Source organism: Chionomys nivalis, chromosome 1, assembly GCF_950005125.1.
Source record: "Chionomys nivalis chromosome 1, mChiNiv1.1, whole genome shotgun sequence".
Taxonomy (NCBI): domain Eukaryota; kingdom Metazoa; phylum Chordata; class Mammalia; order Rodentia; family Cricetidae; genus Chionomys; species Chionomys nivalis.
In genome coordinates this window covers 31,129,885-31,150,371 of record NC_080086.1, presented here as the reverse complement: position 1 = coordinate 31,150,371, position 20,487 = coordinate 31,129,885, and the positions used below count along the sequence as shown (strand labels likewise).

Genomic DNA, 20,487 nt, shown 5'->3' with positions numbered 1-20,487 from the left:
CTGAGCCTCTCTCGTTTACTACTCTGCCTACTGACTTTGTACGAAGCCTGAACGCAGGATCCCCAAAGACAGAACCTTGTGTTAGGCGGGAGGTGAGCTCCCAGAAGGGACTATCCAGCAGGCCTCCCAATTAAGGTCGCCAGAATCATAGGTGGGCCTGCTCAAGATCTTAAAACAGGATGTAGACATAATGGTGGCTCCCGGCTGATGGTCAGGGTGTAAAGACAGCAGCGGTGGCCAACTCCAGATCGGCAGTTTAGGGCCTCAACAACAGGATGCAATCACTGACAGTGGTCCATAACAGCTAGGGGAACACGCAGAGGGCCACTGCCCTTTCCCCAAGTAAGTATTTCAATGTTAAAAGCTTAAGTCCCATACACATTCCTGCATCTTTATATATTTACTTGGACAGAATTCTGTGTAAAATGGGCTTCCCAGAAAAAAAAAAAAAAGTTCTCTTCCTAGAAGTGCCTACGCTGAGAGAGGCACCAGGGACAGGCTCATCAGGAGAGAGAGAAAGGCACCATGCTAGCAGAGGGGTTGAAGCTGCACAAGTCAGCCCACTCTACCTAAAAAGCAGGTTGTTCGCTAATCGCTCTTGACTGCTTACTCTGCTACTGTGTTGCTTCTGAAATCTCATCCTTCAGAAGCACAGGAACCAAGACTGCCACTAGGGTAGAGACCAGAGGATATGAGGGACATCCCTGTGATGCTGGCCAGCCTTTGTGCAGCTTTGTATTTCCAACACACTCCCTGAACACAGCTGCTATCCAGTAAGTATCTGAACCAGTGTGTACACGGGTGCACTAGGATGTCAGCAGGCTTACTCATCAGGAAGGGAGGCACAGATGTCTGGAATATCTAAGAACACCTTACCAGACTCTCTTCTGAACAAACAGAAAGCAAACGCTATCCCAAGAGCACTCAGAAAGTGGAGGGAGAAGGAACGAGTCCAGAGATAAGTAACAGTGGCGCTAAATGAATAAGGGCCACCAGACCTAACCTCTGCAGAGAGACATGCACACAGCCCTCACTGTCCCAACACCACCACAATCAAGGCTGGGCAGTCACTCCTGAGCTTCTTACCAACTGCCAGGCACTGCACCAGGAGCTGGGCACAGGTGATCCCTACTCCCTCTTGCTGTGAGCAGACGCTGAACTGTGCCCTTCAGAAAGGTCTATTTATGATCTCATGGTCAAGCCTGAGAACGTGACTTTATTTGAAAATAGTCTGTGCAGATGAATCAGTATAAAAAGAAGCTATCACACAGCGTAGTGGGTCCGTTCAGAAAGGTAAGCTGGACCCAGAAGAAGTGAGAAGCATTCTGAATGAGTCCTCCAGCCATGGAGAGAGGGGCTGTCACTCCAGTCTGTGCACATACAAAGTACTTTCCCAACCAGAGCGGTCCATCCAGTTCTCCAGAAATCAGGTGACAGCCACACCGCTCTCCATCCATCTTAGAAAGGTCAGAAACTAAATTTGGAACTTGGCTTTTACCTCTTTTACATCTCAAAGTTATCTTGAGGCTAAGGGGAAAGGTTCACAGAGGAATGTGCCAGAAACACAGAGTAAACATTCCAGAGACAGAATATCCATGTAGCTTTAATAGCAGCAGTAAGCGCAGTTGTGGGGCTTTTTCTATGTTTCCCAGAATTTCTACACATTTTCTCACTTGACTCTCCATGGCCCACTGTGTTATTATCTATATTTCACAACTAAGAAGTCTCAAGTCCACAGCAGGACACTGGCAAGGACTAATCGGTAGTCAGTGGTAGAGGTGGATCAGACCCTAGGACCACAGCAGCCAGTTCAACTTCCTCTTGGTCCGGTACCCAGCCTGTTAGATACAGTTCTGTGGTATTTCCACAAAACCTGGCTGCTCAGATGTCTCCAACGAAGCCGCACTGCATGAGAGAGCCGCAGAGGAGCTCTATTGTACCTTGAGAGGTAGGGGAAGGATGCCTTCAGAATGGGTGACCACAGCTGGATGTCCTTGTAGCCCCCTACCTGATGTCCCCAGTCCTGTGGCTACCACCACAGTACTGACAGATCCCAGGAGACCTGTAGCTCACACGCAGCTTTCCAAGTTCTCTTTCTGACTGTAAACCTGTCTCAGGAAGTGTACCCCTCACTCCAATTCACAATGTTTTCTCTATTTAGGAAAATGCCCAGAGTCCTGTGTGATTGGAGATCTCAGCTAACATGAGTCACTGGTCCATGGGGAAGCCAGGTCTCAAAGCCCAGCCCATGTCTCAGGAGCCAGCGGATGCTCTGTGCCCTCCCCTGGGGGACTAGTGGACCCTAGGATACTCAGAGACACAGAACACCCTGAGGACCTCCACTCCTGATAGGGGCTATAGGAAACCCACTCCCTCCCACTCAGGGAGGCCACGCCACACAGCAGGCAAGGGTACAGACTCGGGAGCCACCTGCTTGGATGGGACCTCAGAACTACTGCTTTGATTCCTAGGCTGTGACCTCACACAAGTTAGCTCCCTGCACCTCTCCCCTCTTTAAAAAGAGGATGACTGTGGCAAATATGTTCACTCCTTGTTATGTCAGTGAAATACATAAATAAGAACGTGAAGGGCTGACTATAATTCTACCCGGAGTCTGATGGGGTTGTTGAAAAGACTAAATGAGTTAACACATGTCGTGTACTTAAAACACTGCCAGCAGTGAGTGCTGACATTAAAGTCGTCAGTAGGCACAGATCCAAGTGCCTCAGTCACACAGGAACTAGCGAGAACAGAGCGAGTAGTGGGGGATAGGCACCGCGCAGCCAAACTCAACACCGCTGTCCCCAGAGCTAACGTAACTCATTCACAGGTAAGCTGGCCATCAAAGTCTATCTGCCTTTACTTTGTACACAGCTAGCAAGGACCATGAATGACTTCCAGAGTCCACAGGAGAGGAAGGAAGAGAAGATGGCAGGAGCCGGAGCAGTGGACCCCAAACCTTTCAGATCACGGCGCATTGCAAAGGCACACTGCAAGTAGTTCCGTCCCCCGATGGCTTCACAGGATTACTGCAAGTCTCAAAGTCCAATTTCCTAGGGGTGAAGCAATCCCCAAAAGAGGATGGAATATGTTCATTATTATTAAGGATCCAGGGGTCTCTATTTTATATTCTAGAAGGCTTTCTTCACATATGTGTAAGTGCCAAGGTACCTGGGAAAAGGTTCCACTACATGAGGAGTCAACTAGACTTCCCACAGAGTGAACAGGGATTGGTGAAAACAGAGCAAGAGGGGTCATCATATTTAGACTTCAAAGTGTCCCCTCCTGTGTTCCACAGGCAAATGCAAAGCAGACACTGCCTTCTCCCCCAGAAATAGTAAGCGTGCAAGCGCCAAGTCAAACAATAACCTAGGCACCCTGATCAACCACACATCTACCAAGGGCCTTGCCATCCCACGTGAACTTGCCGCCACGCTCTCAACCAGCAATCTAAGGCTCTCTGCTGGTTTTGGTTTGTGTGTGTGTGTGTGTGTGTATGTGTTTTTCTGCCTTGCCTCACCAGGTCCTAGCCCGAACTCAGCACCTACACTGTGGTTTAAACCTCTATGAAGTTTTCTGAGGAACCTGTGCCTCCTCTGCCTGGTCCGGCCAGAAATGAGGAACAATGTCCCCATAGGACACGGGGAGACAGACACCTGGGCCGGGATGATAAGAACACAAACTGGCAGTACATACCCATAATCATTTCACACTAATCTTCCATGGGCAATAGTTTATGGTCTCTGAGCTTTGGTGGCCACATCAATAAAGCAGAGCAATACTCATATCCAGCCCACACCATCTAAGCACATTTGTGTCTAAATGCACATAGGACAGCAACTGCACATACAAATATCACCGGAGCCACTGAGGAAAAGCTGTTTCTTCCTAGGCTAGAGAGTAGAGTCTGCCTCTGGCCTGAATACAAACCCAATTTTCCGAGCTATGCAAAACACAAGGTTCATCGAGTTTGACTGGTCAATGACCTGGCTAAAAAGTACCTCACCCCATCCCCAGAGAAGTGGCTTCCTCTAAAGAGGTGTAGGAATAAGTATTGTCTTGGTGAGACAGCCTGCTTTTCCTTCCCAGGATCTTGCTCTCTGCACAGTTCCTGCGAAGTCTGGAGCTCTGGAAGGGGCTCTGAGAGTTTAAGGTCGCTTTCTCTACACTTGGGCCCTTTTCACTCTCGCTCTAAAGCTGATCCCCCTTTGCCATGGGGCTTCTTGCTGAACCTCCATGTGAAACCCATGACTCTTTTCCCTCCTCTGGACAGCTGCCAAAATTGACAGCTTTCCTAGCCTGTGGTTTCCTTTTAAACGTCTTCCATCTTCCTTCTGAGTCGTCCTCAAATTCTTTAATTGAGGAGATGAAAAACCCTAAGAGGGGATCCCAGTGTCCCCAGTAACAAGTGGCACCCATCACAGAGCACCACAAAATTTCTGATTACACAGATTTGTCAGCTGTTTGTCGTTATTGTGTTAAAGCCAGGAGACGGGGTCGGGACTGGGGCTCAGGCAGAGCATGTGTCTAGCAGGCATCAGGAGACGGGGTCGGGACTGGGGCTCAGGTACAGAGCATGTGTCTAGCAGGCAGAAGACCCTGTGCTCCGTGGCCAGCATCACACCCACTTCCCCCCCCTCCAAAAAAAAGTATTTAAGTAGACTCAGAGAAATCTTAGAACAATTTGCTTAACTCCATTTAGCTTCAAACGCATTAAGTTTGCTTTTGAAAAGGAACAAGTGTGATCTTGTTTTGGTTTGGTTGGCTTTTTCAAAATATCTGCTAGGACTGTCACAGCTTCATCTTTGAAACATTTTCCACAAAGACCGGAGCGAAGGGCCCATGCTGTACTTTTGTTCCGACTTTCGTTCCAACTCTCTTTCTGCCCCTTGTTCACCAAGTCGTCTTACTTCTATAAGCCTTCATTTCCCCGTCCGCATGCACAAAGAAAGAACAAAGCCTGGCGGCCTTCAGTCATTTCACTCGACATCATTTATCAAGAGCCAGGCAGGGGCCAGTCACCTGAGATGCAGTCTCGAACAAGATGAGCTAAATCCCCACTTTAAGGAGACAAAGAAACATAAATGGCCATGTGTCAGTAGGGGATTATAAATAGTATATGCAAATCCCTAGCACCTGGAAGAGTTGCAATAAAGGTGCTACGTTCTCTCTGCCAGAAAAGACACAACCGAAGTTAAGCTAAGCACTTGACCTCAGGCCACAGGGCAGACCTCTCCCTGCATAGCACAGTTCCGCCCCCCCCCCCCCCAATTCTGATTTTGCTCACACACACTTACTGCTGTTTTGTTTTTTGGTTTGTTTTGGTTTTGTTGTTGTTGTTTTGTTTTGTTTGGGGGGTTTTTTGGTTTGGTTCTTTTTTTACTGGAGGCCTTGCTCTGTAAAAGTCTTTTCGTGTTTACTGGTCTAAGCTTTTTCCTCTCACTTAAAAACAGGCTGCCTTCTGCAGCCTCGTGCCGCCTCTCTATATGAAGGAGGAGGTCTACAGAAGCAAGCAGGGGTGCTGTGGCTCATGACTGTGGTTACGCAGTGTGTACGTTGCAGCCCTTGTACACTTACACAGTATGTCTACTCAATCAGGACGACACACAGATGGCAGCAGGAAAACCTGATTGTCATGCCATTGTTGTAGCTGTACCAACCCAGAGCAAGACAGCTCACTCCCAGGCAAAACTGACTACGGAATTAACTACAGATCACTGAGAGGAGTGTAGAGAAACGCACACAGGCATTGTTAGTCATTCCTCGGGCCTGGCCAGCAGGAATCACACCTCAGAACTTGGAGCAGTCAAAATGCAGGCCAGGCTTCAACCTAGTGGTGTCCAAGAATGGGGACATACTGAGTCCCTGAGCTGACTGACTAGTGGCAGGGGAGGCGGGGCGGGGGGGGGAGTGTTCACAGGATTGTCCCTCCCAGGCTCCCTCCTTCTACATCAGCATACCCAGGTTAAAGCCCAGCCACACAGCCATCCTCCTGCAGCCTTCTGAGGCTGAGGTCATCCTGAGGTGTTGCAGATCCTAGCATGCTCCCACACATCTGGGTGGTGGTCTTTAGTTCTAATGGATGAAAGTGTCTGCTGGCCCAGGACACCAGGGCATGGCTCCATGCCTCTCACAACCACCTCATTTAACCTTCACAACAGGTGAGAGTGCAGTGTAATTGCCCTGATTTTACAACAGTGCATGGGACTGTCATGTCCCAAGCTCGTCACTCCAAACTCTGAAGAGGAAAAGGTGGGGCTCACGTAATTCTCCTTCTTGCTCTGCCTTCCTCTCTAATGGCACTCAGAGCCTGGCTCTTGCATGGTACATGTTCTCCACAAAACACCAAATGCCAGCATATTCTCTTAACAGTCAACTCCAGCCAAGTCTTTGTGAACTTCAGGGTTTACAGAGAGCCGGGCATTCGGCACACACAATAGGTTCCCTTGGCTGGCAGACGCTGTTCACCAGGCACGGCAGAATTTACCTACAGAGTAACAGCTGTCGGCAGGTGGGGCTCACAGTGGCTGTGCTATAAATGATGTACTTCACCGTGGGTGGCATGGTCAACAACAGGACAGCGATTAGTAACAACGGAAATGCCATGCCACTGGCCAGTTTAGCTTCACTGACTTCACTAGAAAAGGTAACCAAGATGATGTGACTGCAGAAATGTGCGCTAGATGCAGCCTACGCCACATAAACTCACTTAGACAAAGGAGCTACCTTAAAAATAAAACTACTGCTCTACTCTGGATTGTTTGTAATCTGTTAACAAAAGCAAGCCAAGTGTTAGAAATGGGGATGAATGGGAGCTGGGAGAGCTGCAAGAGAAACCGAGACTAGGAGCAGGCACACATGCGAGTTTACAGGCTCTGTACTGGGGCGAGCATGCCTCGCTAAATAAACTGCTCTTGCACCCAGCAGAGTGGGAGGCCTCCCAGCAGCTGACATGTGTCATCTTTCTGTTTGGATCCTCAAGAGAGCTGTGGGTAGACAGAGACCGACTGTGTGGGGAGCTGAGGGTGGAGTCACTCACACAATAGAGAACATTCTAGATCACTTTTCACAAAGAGCAAGGCATACCCCCTCCCCCCCCACACCACACGCTTCAGAAGCAGTAAGAAAAACTGTGAAAAACACGGACTACACGGACCCCACTCCAGACTCAGAATCAGGTCTGGGAACATGTATGTCCCCAGGTGCTGTACAATTCTCAAGTCAGAGAGTTTGAGAACCCTGGCTTCAGACACAGTTTGGTCTCTCCCCTGCTGGAACTCAAGTCAGGACTCTGAAATGGCAATTCTCTAGTAAGACAAGCTAGTAACCTGCTGTGGGGATTCTCAAGCTTCATTTCAGGGGCAGTGAGCACTTTTGTCAAAGGACTGTTTTGGCCAGAGAGAGCCTCCATGAGCAGATGTGACACACCCCCTGGGTCAAGACAGATGAAGCCACACTCAAGGGTCTCTTCTCCTTAGAGCCTAAGTTCACCCCAGCATCTCAGTCAGCGCAGCCTTCTTGCCGTCTGATTCTGGTCACTGTAATGACAAGCCTAGCCATCAACGAGTCCCTGTTGGGTACTTTATAACTTCCTCTCGGCCTACAAGGCCCCACCACGGGATTTCACTTTCCACAAGTCGTTTTCTGGCTCGCCTCCCTTTACTACCTCCATAAATAGCGGTGCTCGCAGAGTCTAACACGGGCCTTCTGTTCCTGGTGCTCTCTGTCCTGCAGACCCTCCTCTCCCTCTTTACCTTCCTCCCTCATCCCCCCCTCATCATGAGCTGGAGTGCCCAGCCCTTCCATCACTCACAGGAATCTCCATTCACATGTTCCACAGATCCTCACTAGGCCAGTCCCTCAGGCCCCTTCCGTGGGACCCTCCTAAAGTCCTTCTAGCTTATAACACAGTGCATACATATCAACGTCCCAAGACCAAAGCATGCATGTGGTCATAAAAGTTTGTTTCCTAATCCCACCCCGCCCCCATCTCTGGGCCTACCGTCACTGTCAGCCTAAACTTGCAACACTTCATTTCCTCTTCACAAACACCGAGGCACAATCTCAGCATCTCACTCACCCTGCAAGACTCTCTCCTAGTCTCAGAGATGCAAGGGACTCCCCATTGCCTGCAGTGGAGTCCAGCGGTTGGCATACGCTGAGCATCCTGTCATGTGGCTCTTCTCATTCACTCCAAGCTAGTAGCACACCATAAAAAGTGTGACCACATGGCTTCACACACGGGCCTCAGCTCCAAATACCTACTGTAACCTTGAAATCGCCTCCCATAAGACCCTGCACTATGCGGACATCTACTCACACATCACTTTCCCTACTAGTCGTGGGTTCTATCTCTCACGGTAGCACCTGACTCCTGCTCTGAACAAGATGTACCACTAAAAAAAGAGCCTGGAGAGCAGAAGTGGCCATGCAAGTCTGGGAAAAGACAGTAACAACACCCAGTGTTGGGAAGCCCCATCTTCATCCCCTCCTACAGTGCTCTCCGAAGAACTACTAAGAACTGCTACCATCTGACTCTGTCAACTCACCCCAAGCCTGTGACATAAGCACTATTGTTCCCACTTCATAGATGAAGAAACTAAGACACAGAAAACTTAAACAAATGATTGAGAATGGGAAGGGGTTCAACACGGTCTATGCACAGTTAAAATCTCCGGACAGGCGAGCACAGGAGAGCTGCAAGGACCAAGAGCCTCTACTGCAGGAAGTACTGCCGAGGTACAGAGGGGTCTAGAGCTGGAGAAGCAAGTCCTAGAAGTTGCTTCCTTAGGTAAAGGCTTTCCTGCTCTGCTAGGGAACAGAGATGAGATCAAGGAGAGAGAGGGAAAGAAATTAGAGGCACAGGATCAATCGCTGGCAAAGTTCCTGTTTATGGAGGAAGACAAGTCAAAACTGCTGAGGGAAAAGAAGGGGTGAAGACTTTGTCAAGGAGAGATGCCTTAGAGAAGGAGGAGCAGACTCCGGGCCACAGCACTCCCAGGGTATCTCCACAGCAGAGTACTTCTGCCCACATGTGGGGCGGGGCTTGGTTGTTTGGTCTATAGGGTCCTCAAATTCATCCTTGGTTCCCACCTCCCCCACCAACCAGTTGGTTCCATGCCCTCATCTCCAGGGCAGAGAATGGGGATGATAGCCATAGATATATCAAAGAATTATTTACTTGCCATAAAATCTACCCAACGTTGAGTATCCAACTTGGTTTTCTTTTCTTTTCTTTTTTTGGTAAGTTCTAGTTTTAAAACATTTCATCACTCTGTTGTGGTTGGAAGCAAACTGCCACCCCTCCATCGTCTCCCTAGTCTAGCCACCCCAAGAGCAAGTTCAACGCTGGCTCCTTATCACCTACCACGCTACCATCTCACAGAGAGAGGCTGAGGGTTTTAGCCAGCCAAGGATACATTGGTCTGAGAACAGATATGAATTAGTTCCAATCAGAGCTGCTTCTGAAGCTCCCTCAGGTTAAACGACGGGACAAGAGCTCCAAGGAAGGGCAACAGAGGAGAGAGGCAAACACTTCAAAGAGACAGAACCAACGGGAGGTGCTCCTGCTTTGGGACGGCACTTTAGCTCACAAATCTTGACATGGGAAGGTTTCTTTATGTTAAGAAACAAGGTCGTACCGACAGGGCTGCATGGACTACAGAGAACACGTCCTGCCTACTGACTCTGGCCTTACCATCATTCAGTACTTGATGCCTATCTCGGGGACTTTGGGAAGCTATCCCCAGTACATGGCCCCCATACTAGCCATGAGACACAGAAGAACCCCAACTCATACACATGACGGAACACCTTCCCTAGTACAGGTCTGTAGCTAATAGCAAAAGCTGAGGAAATCGGAGAGAACTCTAAAATGTGCATCTAATCCAGAGGTTCTCAACCTTCCTAATGCTGTAACCCTTTAGCACAGTTCCTCCCAACCAAAAAGTATCTCATTGCTATTTCATAACTATAAAGTTGCTGTTATGAATCATAATGTAAATATCTGATATGCAGGAGATCTTACATGTGACCCTCAAGTTGAGAGATTTAATCTCTGGAAATGCCGAAGGTTCTGAAAGAAGTGGGACCCCCCCCTTTGAGAGCATCAGGAGCCACAACTACAGGAAGGAAAATCCCCTAACATTCCTGTTTCTCCTAAACAGACTCCATGCAAGTCCAATTTCATGGAACTAGAAGGCACCAGTGACAGGCAAGACGGTGGGCTTGATGACCAAACATGCTTTGGGAAAATCACATGGAGACTACCAATGTCTCGGTGCAAGTTGGAGAAAGTCGAGAGTCCTCTGCAGGCTTTTGCTGGAGCTCTCCAGGCAGCCCCAGCTCTGCCAAGTGCATTCCAGAGCTTGCCTCACATGCCCAGACCAGCAAAGACCTTTGCATTTGCAATGACTTCACACTCAGCCAAAAGTAAACACGCTCTCCACTTTTTCCATGGACAAATTCTAACCCCAAATTGCCAGTGTTGGCCTCTGTGCAATCCAAATGGAAAGCCGCCTTTCCCCAAAAAATTTTTAAAAAAATTAAAAAAAAAAAAAAAACCATTTTAACTCAATGATACCTCTTGGCCGCAAAAGAAAACTTTGCTAAAAGCTTCCTAGAAATTATTTATCATGTAATCATGCAGGATGCTATGATCACGCAAGCGAAGCCTCACAATGGAACAGCGGCACTCAAAATACAACTGATGATCCAAGAACGCTCGCTCCAACTGCACTCAAGACTTAAGCAGAGCATTTGTGTCACAGAAGAGCCACCACTCTCGCACCCATACGCGCGCACGGCTCATCGCCGCCTGATTGGAACAGTCTTCTAATCAGGAAGTAGACCGTGACAAGGCAGGTACTGATCAGAATAAAAAGCAAAATGCCCCGAAGATCTGAGCTGTGCCAAGCCCTGGCACCTGTCAAACACACATCTCACTTCTCTCCCACCTCGCACCCAGAACCCATGTGGCGTAAGCTCAGTTGCCACAAGTAGTAAGAAACGCAGACGCTCCAGACTTACCAGGTTAGAGTTGGTGGCGTTAGAGTCATCTTCTGGAAAGGGGATATAGATCGCTAAGGCCACACAATTGGCAAAAATAGTCAGTAAAATAATGATTTCAAATGGTCTGAGAAAGGAGTTAAGGAAATCAATGCCACTGTTAACACAAGTGAAACAAACATACATATATATATTTTTTAATGAATCAAAGATTCGTAAGAATTCTGTTTAAACAATGCATTCCAAGCCCCTTGTATTCTGAAGAGAAACATATGCCTTTTAAGTGCTTCTAGTGGACCCCCGCCAAAATTTTTTCCTAATATGTCAAGAGCAGTGGAGGCCAGTCGCGTGCCAGAGTAAACACAGATTTCTAAATACTTCTTCCCCTCTTTTATTTATTTAGATTACATTTGATTTCATTTTCCTCATGTGAGCTTGGGGTAAAGAGCTCTGTCTGCCCCAGGAAGGATTCCCCCCAGGACCCGATTTCCATGACAGTTCATGGCTCATGACTGTCACCAGTGAACCCATGCATACACGGTAGGGAGAGCAGTGAGTGGGGGTTTACACAAAGCAACTCCTCATGGAAATCTACAGATTTTGCTTTTCTGTGTTTGGAAGAAAAGTTCTATCTCCCTAGGGTTTAGGACTCCCCAAAGCCAGGCAGGATCTACTCTGTGGGGTCAGAGGTAGGGATTGCCTCCCCTTGCCAGTTCGGCTCCGCAGAGGAATGGGGCATACCAGCTTTGCGGAGGCCCTGTCGTTAGTGTACAAGTACTAACGGGTCCTCTTACCACGAGTAGTGATGGCCTGGGCTATAGAGCATCAGCCCAGGGTCCACTCACCCGTAACAGCATCCTCTGATGTTCTCTCACCATGGAAACATCAGGGCAGGACACAGTGAGCAGTAGGTTAATGTAACAACACTCCTCTACAGAGACCATACCACACCCACCGCTGAAAGCAAGAAAGGGAGACTTCACAGAAAGTCCCAATCTGTGTTTCCACAACTAAGTTCCCGGCCACTTTCACAGAGCCTCTTCTAACTAGCTTCCTATTGCAACGATAAAACCCTGTGACCAAAAGCAACCTGGGGAGGAAAGGGTTCGCTGCAGCTTATAGCTTGTAGTCCATCACAAAGGGAAGTTGGGGTAGGAACTTGAGCCAGGGACCTGCACACAGAGGGTGCTGCTTACCGGCTTGCTCAGCCAGCTTTCTTCTACAACCTGAGTGGCCCTGCCCACAGTGAGCTGTGTCCTCCCGCATCTATCACTGATCAGGACAATGTTCCACAGACTTGGCTACAGGCCACTCCGAGGGAAGCATTTTCTTAACTGAGGTTCCCTTTCCCCGCATGACCTGGGCTTGTGCCACGTTGACAAAAAAAAAAAAAACTAACCAGCACTGAGCCTAATGAGAGGAAAGGAACGGGTGAAAACTGCGGGGAAGAGGGACCAACCGAACTCTCACAGAAGTAGCAAACTCTGAAGGAGGAAGATGCCCTAGAGACTACTTGTTCCAAACTTTTGAGGCCCAGAAAAGCTAAAAACCACCCCACAGGTGAGTGGGCATGCAGCACTGGAACCATCTCCTGCCCCCATGTCCAGTATCACCTCATGGCACAGCATTTACGCTTAGAGTCAAAAGCCCGCTAGGCTAGGACACAGAGTTCTACACTCCGGGGAATCTGAATGGCTGCTTTCCTGATGAATGCCTAGCAGCCCTAGGGCAGAGTTGAAGATGCCTCTTAAGATGTGCCATTGCCCACATGTGTCTTGGTATCACCAGATGACCTGTAGGCAGGGCCTAACCAATCTCCCCTTTACAGACATGGCCACCATCACATCTGTCCAAGATCTCCAGAAGGCAAGGAGCAAAGCCAGGCTCAGGGCCCAGTCAAAGCAATAGGTTCATACTATTATGACCTGCTGTCCTGAGGTGGCCAGGATCCAACAGCAATGGAGACAGGAGCTGGCGTTAGGGAGGTGACAGCAAGGACAGGATCTAGCACTCCTACAGAGGCTCTGTGGTGATTGCCTCCCCCCCCCCAACTCCCTGTCCCACTACCAAACACCTGGAATGACACAGTAATCTCTACTGCTAATGGAGGGAACTAAAGCTTACAAAGGTAGAATTGTGTCTGAAGTCATCAAGTTAGAGACCCAGACCCATCCCATAAAGTAGGCTTCTGAGTCAGTTTTGAAACTACTTTGTGCTGGTCTGTATGAGGTAGCCCTGAAGGCATCTCAGAAAGCTAGCTCTCCTGGTCCTCCTACTGCATGCCCCTCTTCCTAACCACACCCCAACCTGCTCAGGACAGTGACTGTCAGCCCAGGCTACGAGGTTCCAGTCTTACTGTCTGGTGCCCTATCAGAAAGGGGTACAGGAAGGCAACTGAGCCAGGCCCCATGAATATCTACTGGTCAGATGTCCTCACTGCCTTGACAGGTCAGAGAGCCAAGCCTGAAGTGTTTCAAGGGCTGTGCCCCCACCTTCCCTGTGACATGCACACATACGCAAGAGCAAGCACCTACTGCCACACACCAAAGCCCCAGGCTGACACTGGAGGAGTCTGTCTGCCAAGAAGACAAACAAGCAGACAGGGAGAGCTGCAGCTGAGATGCAGAGGAGCACCCAGAAAGCATCATGCCCCCTTCAAGAACCAAATCGCTGTTTAAGCTGTCCATCTGACGACAGCACCAGGCCCCACTCTTCAGGAGCTGTTGAGCACATACGCTCTCTCCACATCTGACCTCGGCAGTCTGGAGCTTTCACACAGCTAAGACTGTGTGCTGAATCCCTCCCTCTGCCCAGCTGGGAAAGCACCCTCTCTCGGGAGGTTCAGCCACACTAATCATCCAGGAAGGGCTGCGGATTCTGGGCCCTGCAGACCTACACTGGAATGCACGTGCTGAATATCAAGTTGATAGCTATCTATTCCCATCCAGTAACTACTTCCATCTAGTAACCGTTTCTACCTAGTAACTACATAGTCCCACCTCGTTACTATCTAGTCCCACCTAGTAATTTGCTATCAGATAGCACCAAGTAACTACCTTGTCCTACCTGTTAAATATCTTGTCCAACTAATAATTCCCTATCTGGTTGCACGTAGTAACTACCTAGTACCACTTAGTTACTATCCAGTCTTGCCTAGTCCTCTGGCACACTACTAAGTACTTAGCACAGGGAGTTTGGAAAGCGCATGGGTTTTAAATGTGGGGGATCTGGATTTAAAACCAACTTATGGGAAGTCTTTTGGATCTCAGAGTCTCCCTGCTCTCCCTTCATAGTGGTTATCTCCGGGTCCCAGTTCTCTTACTCCGTGGCTCTGAAGGCAGCCTGAGAAGATTGACCAAGTCTAATTTCTCGCCCATTCATGGACTATTTGCAGTTTAGCAGACTAGACAATTTAGGAGCAGCCCTTGCTGCTCTAACTGCATCCTGTTGTAGTTACTTTTGGAAAAGGAATTCAGTTATTCCCAATGGGTGTTGTCTGCACCACTGAACTTCATTTTCACCCCAGGTCTCCTTTTCACCTTCCAACCACTACCCAAGGTTTTTAAATCTTTCCCTAGAAACTCACAAATGAGATGAACACTCCATCCAGATGGAAAGAATCTTGAGGCTTTTTAAAAAAAATTGAATTTCATTTCTTAACTCAAATTTGAATTTGAGTTTAAAAAAAAATACCTAGCACTAGAGTCAGGGAACTAATGCTGTGTATTCCTGGTCACGTGTCCTGGGGAGTTTCATGTGACTTATTTCATCCCTGGTGATAGCCAGGGCTGTGCTTTGAGGTCTTTTCCAGTGTAACTCAATACTCAGACATTAAGACTTGTGTCCATGGTAACATTCCAGCCCTTAAGAGACCCGGTTCCTAAAGGCCCCTGCTTCCACTCCTTCCTGTGTGTTCAAAGTAGATACACATTACTTTAGATGATGCTTTCAACCTTGGCTATACCAGAGCCTGGCCTGGAGAACTCTATAGAATGTCTGGGGATGAGTGGGACCTTTGGCATCTAGAATTTGATAAACCTTTCCAGGTGATTCCAGTGCAGAGCCCAGGCTGAGAATTCCTGCTGCCAAGCCCTGGGGTTCTCATGCATTTCCTGGTCCATTCACACCAGAAAGAGGTCAGGTTGTGAGCTACTGCCACACCATGTAGGAAAGAAAGTTATAGATCAGCATACATCAACAATGAAAACTACATAGGCAGGTAGCTTGGATACGATTTCATATTTCACACTGATACCTACAAATTTTCTCTAAAGTTACTGGTGACAGGCCCAGTGCCCTGTCTTTCAAATGCTTGGGACTCAAAGAGTTTCATGCCTAAATCCATGTTTGGATTTTGGAATCTCTTTAGATTCATGAGAAATCATGGGAATGGGACCCAAGTCTGAACTCAAAATTCATTTATGTCCTATGTACACCTTATAAACACAGACAACACAAATTTTTAGAGCCTGCATTTTGACTGCAACCTGTCACATAAGATCAAATGGACAACTTTCCATCTGTGTTGATACTATAAAAGTTCTAGACTTTAGGAAAATTGACATTTTGGATTTTTGGTTTAGGGATGCTTGTAATACCAACAAATTCTGGGACCTTGTCTTCTGAGATAGTGACTCATGGAGTCCAGCGGGGAGGTCGAGAATTCTAACTTTCATCGGTGAAGCAGTAAATATAAGATAAACTTAACATCACCAACACAAGTCTACGCTTGATACCCCCGGGGTGCAAGCCAGTCCCCCACCCCCGCGGTGCAGATCCAAGGAACACCTCAGCCATCCCAGAGCATAAAGGATATTTCCATTCAACGATGCTTATGCATGCCCTCCGGATGGGGTTCTTCAGAGTCAGGCAGAGCAGAGCACGGGGTGGCCGCGTGGCAGTTGTACCACCCTGCTTCTTGGGTTTCCCGTACTGCTGCCGCTTCCGCTGCGTGGAACTGACAGTAGAGATGGTTGCGTTGCCAGCACTGCCCATTAGCTTGGCCTGCCGGGCGGCATCAATGGCTGCCTGCCAGGACAGCGCTGCTCCTGGAGTAGGGATGTGCTCGGGAGCGAGGCCTGCAGCTGCATTGGCATTCATGTTGGCATGAGCTGGGCGTGGGCTCCCATAGTTGGAACCTGCAATGAGAGAAAAGACTGCCGTTACTATGGTGAAAAGAAGAGCATGGGGGACACACTTTGGATTCTAGACACAATTTTTGAAAAAAAAAAAAAAAACCAAACTTTTTATCAGGCTGCTGTTGGAATTTGGGAAGCGACATACCATAAAACACTAATATGTATGCTGAGAACTACAGCCAGGAAATCTATTCTAGGCCTTGCCTGACTTAGTTCAACTGACCGTGAACATGTCGCTCTGCTGTTTGGTCTCATGGACTTGACTTAGGCACACAAGAGATGAGACTGTGCTTTCCTAGTACTGAGATAGTGAGAAAGAGTACAGGGGGAGGTGAAATTAAGGCAACATATGGGCCTTAACATATTCATAAGAACGCATGAATACAATGGCTACTTAAAAAAGAAAAGGGAGACTAGGCAGGGGTAGTGCAACGCCTTTAATCCCAGCACTTGGGAGGCAGAGACAGGCAGATCTCTGTAAGTTCAAGGCCAGCCTGGTCTACAGAGTGAGTTCCAGGACAGGCTCCAAAGCTACAAGGAAAGAAGGAAAGGGAGAAATGAGGGTAGGGTATAGGATTTAGGAAGAAGGAAAAGCTAATGAGTGGCACACCAGCTCAGAAACCAACGATGCAAACACACAGTACACTGAAGAGAGGATACCCTCAACACTGACTGGAGCTCCAACAGCAAAGACACACGCAATGCAGGGAGGGGACTAGGCTAAAGGAAGATCCTATCCAGTGAGTGATCTGGATGTTGAATGTCCCCCTCCCAGACCATACCGATGAGGTCCCAGGGAGGCACTCCTGGGAGTTATTGGAACCTTTGTGGTAGGGCCTTCCCCAAGCCACTTTCTTCCATCACTGAGATGACTGTCACTTTGGTAACTTAGTTATTGCTCAGTTAAGATGCGTCAGTTATCTCATGCAATCAAAACAGAGCCAACCAACATGCTTGCCCAGTGCTCAGCACACTTTCCGGGTTCCAAAGTCTGTCTGTATTCCCCAACACAACAGCCACAGGCAATAAATTTCAACTGTAAGTCCAATGATTGACATCAGATTCCAAAAAGGTGAGGAAGGGCCGGGCGGTGGTGGCGCACGCCTTTAATCCCAGCACTTGGGAGGCAGAGGCAGGCGGATCTCTGTGAGTTCGAGACCAGCCTGGTCTACAAGAGCTAGTTCCAGGACTGGCTCCAAAACCACAGAGAAACCCTGTCTCGAAAAAGCGGGGGAAAAAAAAAGTGAGGAAGGGATTCTGAGACGTTTCCGGGCACAAGAGTGTAGGCTTATCATAACAGATTATCGCTGTCTACCGTGGACAGAGGAGAAGGTGTGAGAAACGTACAGATACCTTCTACTCATCAGTCACTGGATAGAAAGGCAAGCACATCAGGCCTTCGTTGGTACCAGCTGTCATCAGCCACCTGCACAGCTGTTGTCTGCAGTCTATAGCATTAGACCTGTGCTTTATTCCACAGATCCTGGTAAAGCGTCTCCATTGTACCCACTTCCCTGGCACACTCACCTCACCACACAACCCCCTCACTCTCTTCCCTTGCTCTGCCCAGTGGCTCCAGGCAGTTGCTGCACCCCAGGGACACAGCATACTTATCAGAGTACCAGGCTTGTGAAGAACAGACCTTTCCTAGACTGAGAAGGCCCCTCTCTGTCACAGCTTGTCATTTCCTGCCCAGCTCTCAATATATAGATGCCGAAGTATAAAGTAAGGAAGGTCCCAAGAAGGCTGGGAACTGGGTTTCCTTATTAAGACTCCAGAGCAGAACGTGAGAGCATGGGTTTGGATTAGTCAAGGCAGCTGAAGCAGAGCTGCTCTCCTCAGCGGCAAGATAAGTGCCTTCATTCGACACACAAGAAAACAAAGGAGCACATGACTCACTAAAGGTCACAAAATAAGACAGTGGAAGACTCTGCTGCACTCAGAACTCATCGTGAACTGCCACACTATACCCCTCCCTCCTCAGATCCTTCAACACTTCATACACATGCACACGTGTGTGCACAAAGCCCAGAAATACATCTGCACCTCCTGCTATTTCTGGGCAGAGGAGAAAGTGATGAATACCTATATTTAATGAACACCATCTCCAATACTAACACCTATGGTGACTTCCCAGGGACCTCCCTGGTGACTGAGAGTGGAAAGTATCCCTGTTTCATTTTCTTACACTGGCGTGACCAATTCCAAAGTGGCCCTGTGTTCCATCTTGGTTTGGCAAACTGGACTGTGACTTAATTCTTCCCTGCTTTTTGTTCTATCTGTGGCATGCAAGCTTGACATTCTAGACTCTATTTGGCATTGGCAGAATTTAGTGGATGCTGTTTTAGCTCCTGGACTGATCTTCCCCCACATCTATAAAAGCAGCCATGTTCCCCTACTGGATGCCTTGTGGCACCCCAATTTCCTACTCGTGTCAATGCATCACAATGGCCTTTAGTCGAGTACCACCATTGCTCACATAGTAGTTGCCTCGTATCACAAACCAAGCAGCACTAGGGCTCTGGGATGACTCTTAAGAAGAAGGAGGAAAGCGTTGGTGTAAAAAACCAGCAAGGGTTCCTGGGCACCTTAAGCAAAAGGCAGGGTCTCCCTGAACAAGCCATGGGGTCCACCAATGTCAAGGCCTCTTGTGCGGAGTCCTGAGCACCCTCATACTCCATAGGGTCCCTTATTTATATTGAGAGCCATTTCCAGAACACCAGGATACCTCCATCTGGAGAATACACATATGCAGGGGCTTGAGAGTGCAGGGGAACACAATTTCAACTTGTCCCTGGCCAGGGGACAAGAATACAGTTATCTTCAAATACTGGTACGGCCTTTGAGTGATAAAGGGCACTTCCATCATAACTGTCCACATGCAGAAAGGTAAGAAGTATATTCTCCAAGGTCAGTCTCCATGAGGGCTGTGGAGACTGTGACCTTGATCTCTCCAAGTCACTTTTCCATCCAGACCTGAGGTTCCAGGCGTGCCTCTAGGAGCACTCACAATGAGAACTACAACCATCCAGGAGTCCCAGGAGTAGGGAACGCCCATCTCTGTAGCAAGGATTCTGAGTCCAGAGTAACACCACGAAGGTAGGGCAGCCTGCATTGTTTCTCTGATGCTTTTTGTTAGCACAAAATCACCACCCAACACAAAGACCAATTTTCAAATTATAAGGCTGATTCAAAGCTTTGCCTCCTGGCTGCCAGCTGAACTGATGCCACCGGTTAAGTCTGATCTGGCTCTAGCCTTACTGGGCTATATCCATGGATGCTCTGGTGCCCAAGAAAATCCCAGAATAGCAGCTCAGCAAACCAGGCCACATGGAAACAGGTAAGAGGTCTAGAGCATATTCCGCTTACTCCTATTTGTCTTGTGACTGGGCTCCCTTGAAAACAGCCGCATCCATGCCTACTACATGCAGGTATTGCCTCTTCTCAGAAGGACAAGGACACAAACAGGTCCCCATCACAGACTCCTTACCCTCATACCACCCTGCCATGCAAGAGCCTAGAGAGACATTCCAGCCAGGGAATAGACAGGTGCATCCTCACTTCCTCCCAGTCAATGATGGAACAATGGCGTGGTTTGTTTGCATTCACTCCCCACTCCAGAAGATGCTCAACATCTATTGGTGTGACTATAACAATAACGATGTCCTGATAACCAACAACATTGCCCTGGTTTGTATCGTAAGCATTTCCTGGGGGCTCACACATTTTATTCTCCTTACATGAAGGTGGCAGACCTTCAAGGGGTGGGACCTGATGAGAGGGACTTGACTCACTGGGGATATGTCCTTGAGGGAATATAATAACCCACCCCTTCCTGTCCTTTGCTTTCCAGCCACCGTGAGGTGAAAGGTCTGTGCAAGCCATACTCCCTGACCCCAAACGCAGTGCCTCCCACAGATCTGAAAGCAATGATCCAATGGGCCATGGACTGAATCTTCTAAAACTGTGAGTCTCTGGCAGTTTCATGGTGACAGAGAGGTAACCAACATGAAATAGACCACAGGCAACATTAAAAGCTTCCTTGATGGGTTCTGTCCATCTACACCGTGAGCACTGAGTCCTTCCACTTGCTCCATGGACAGGGGAGAAGTTCTGAGGAAACAGAGGTGACCAATGGTTTCTGCCTCCTGTGCCACCACTCTAGTCCAAGCCACCATCCATTGCCTGCCCAGAAATGCTGCAGGAATCCCTGACATTTCTCTCATTACCAGGCTTTCCATCTCGAACCTAAGTCCCACTCATAACCTGTTGCAATGCTCTTTTGGGAAATACAAACAGTACACCAGGCCCTGCCATTCTCCTGCTTCAATCATTTTCTTTT

The 20,487-nt window shown here is 48.4% G+C and overlaps 1 protein-coding gene across 6 annotated transcripts in view; it reads right to left on the bottom strand.

Moving 5' to 3' along the window:
• Cacna1c (calcium voltage-gated channel subunit alpha1 C) overlaps positions 1-20,487 on the bottom strand; it is a 562,741-nt gene that overhangs the window by 492,240 nt on the left and 50,014 nt on the right. For all 6 annotated transcript variants that reach the window (XM_057773598.1, XM_057773572.1, XM_057773590.1 and 3 more), the window contains exons 2-3: positions 15,824-16,145; positions 11,029-11,134 (exon numbers count right to left, since the gene is read on the bottom strand). In XM_057773598.1, the coding sequence (XP_057629581.1) occupies positions 11,029-11,134; positions 15,824-16,145 (428 nt within the window). The remainder of the gene's footprint in view (positions 1-11,028; positions 11,135-15,823; positions 16,146-20,487) is intronic.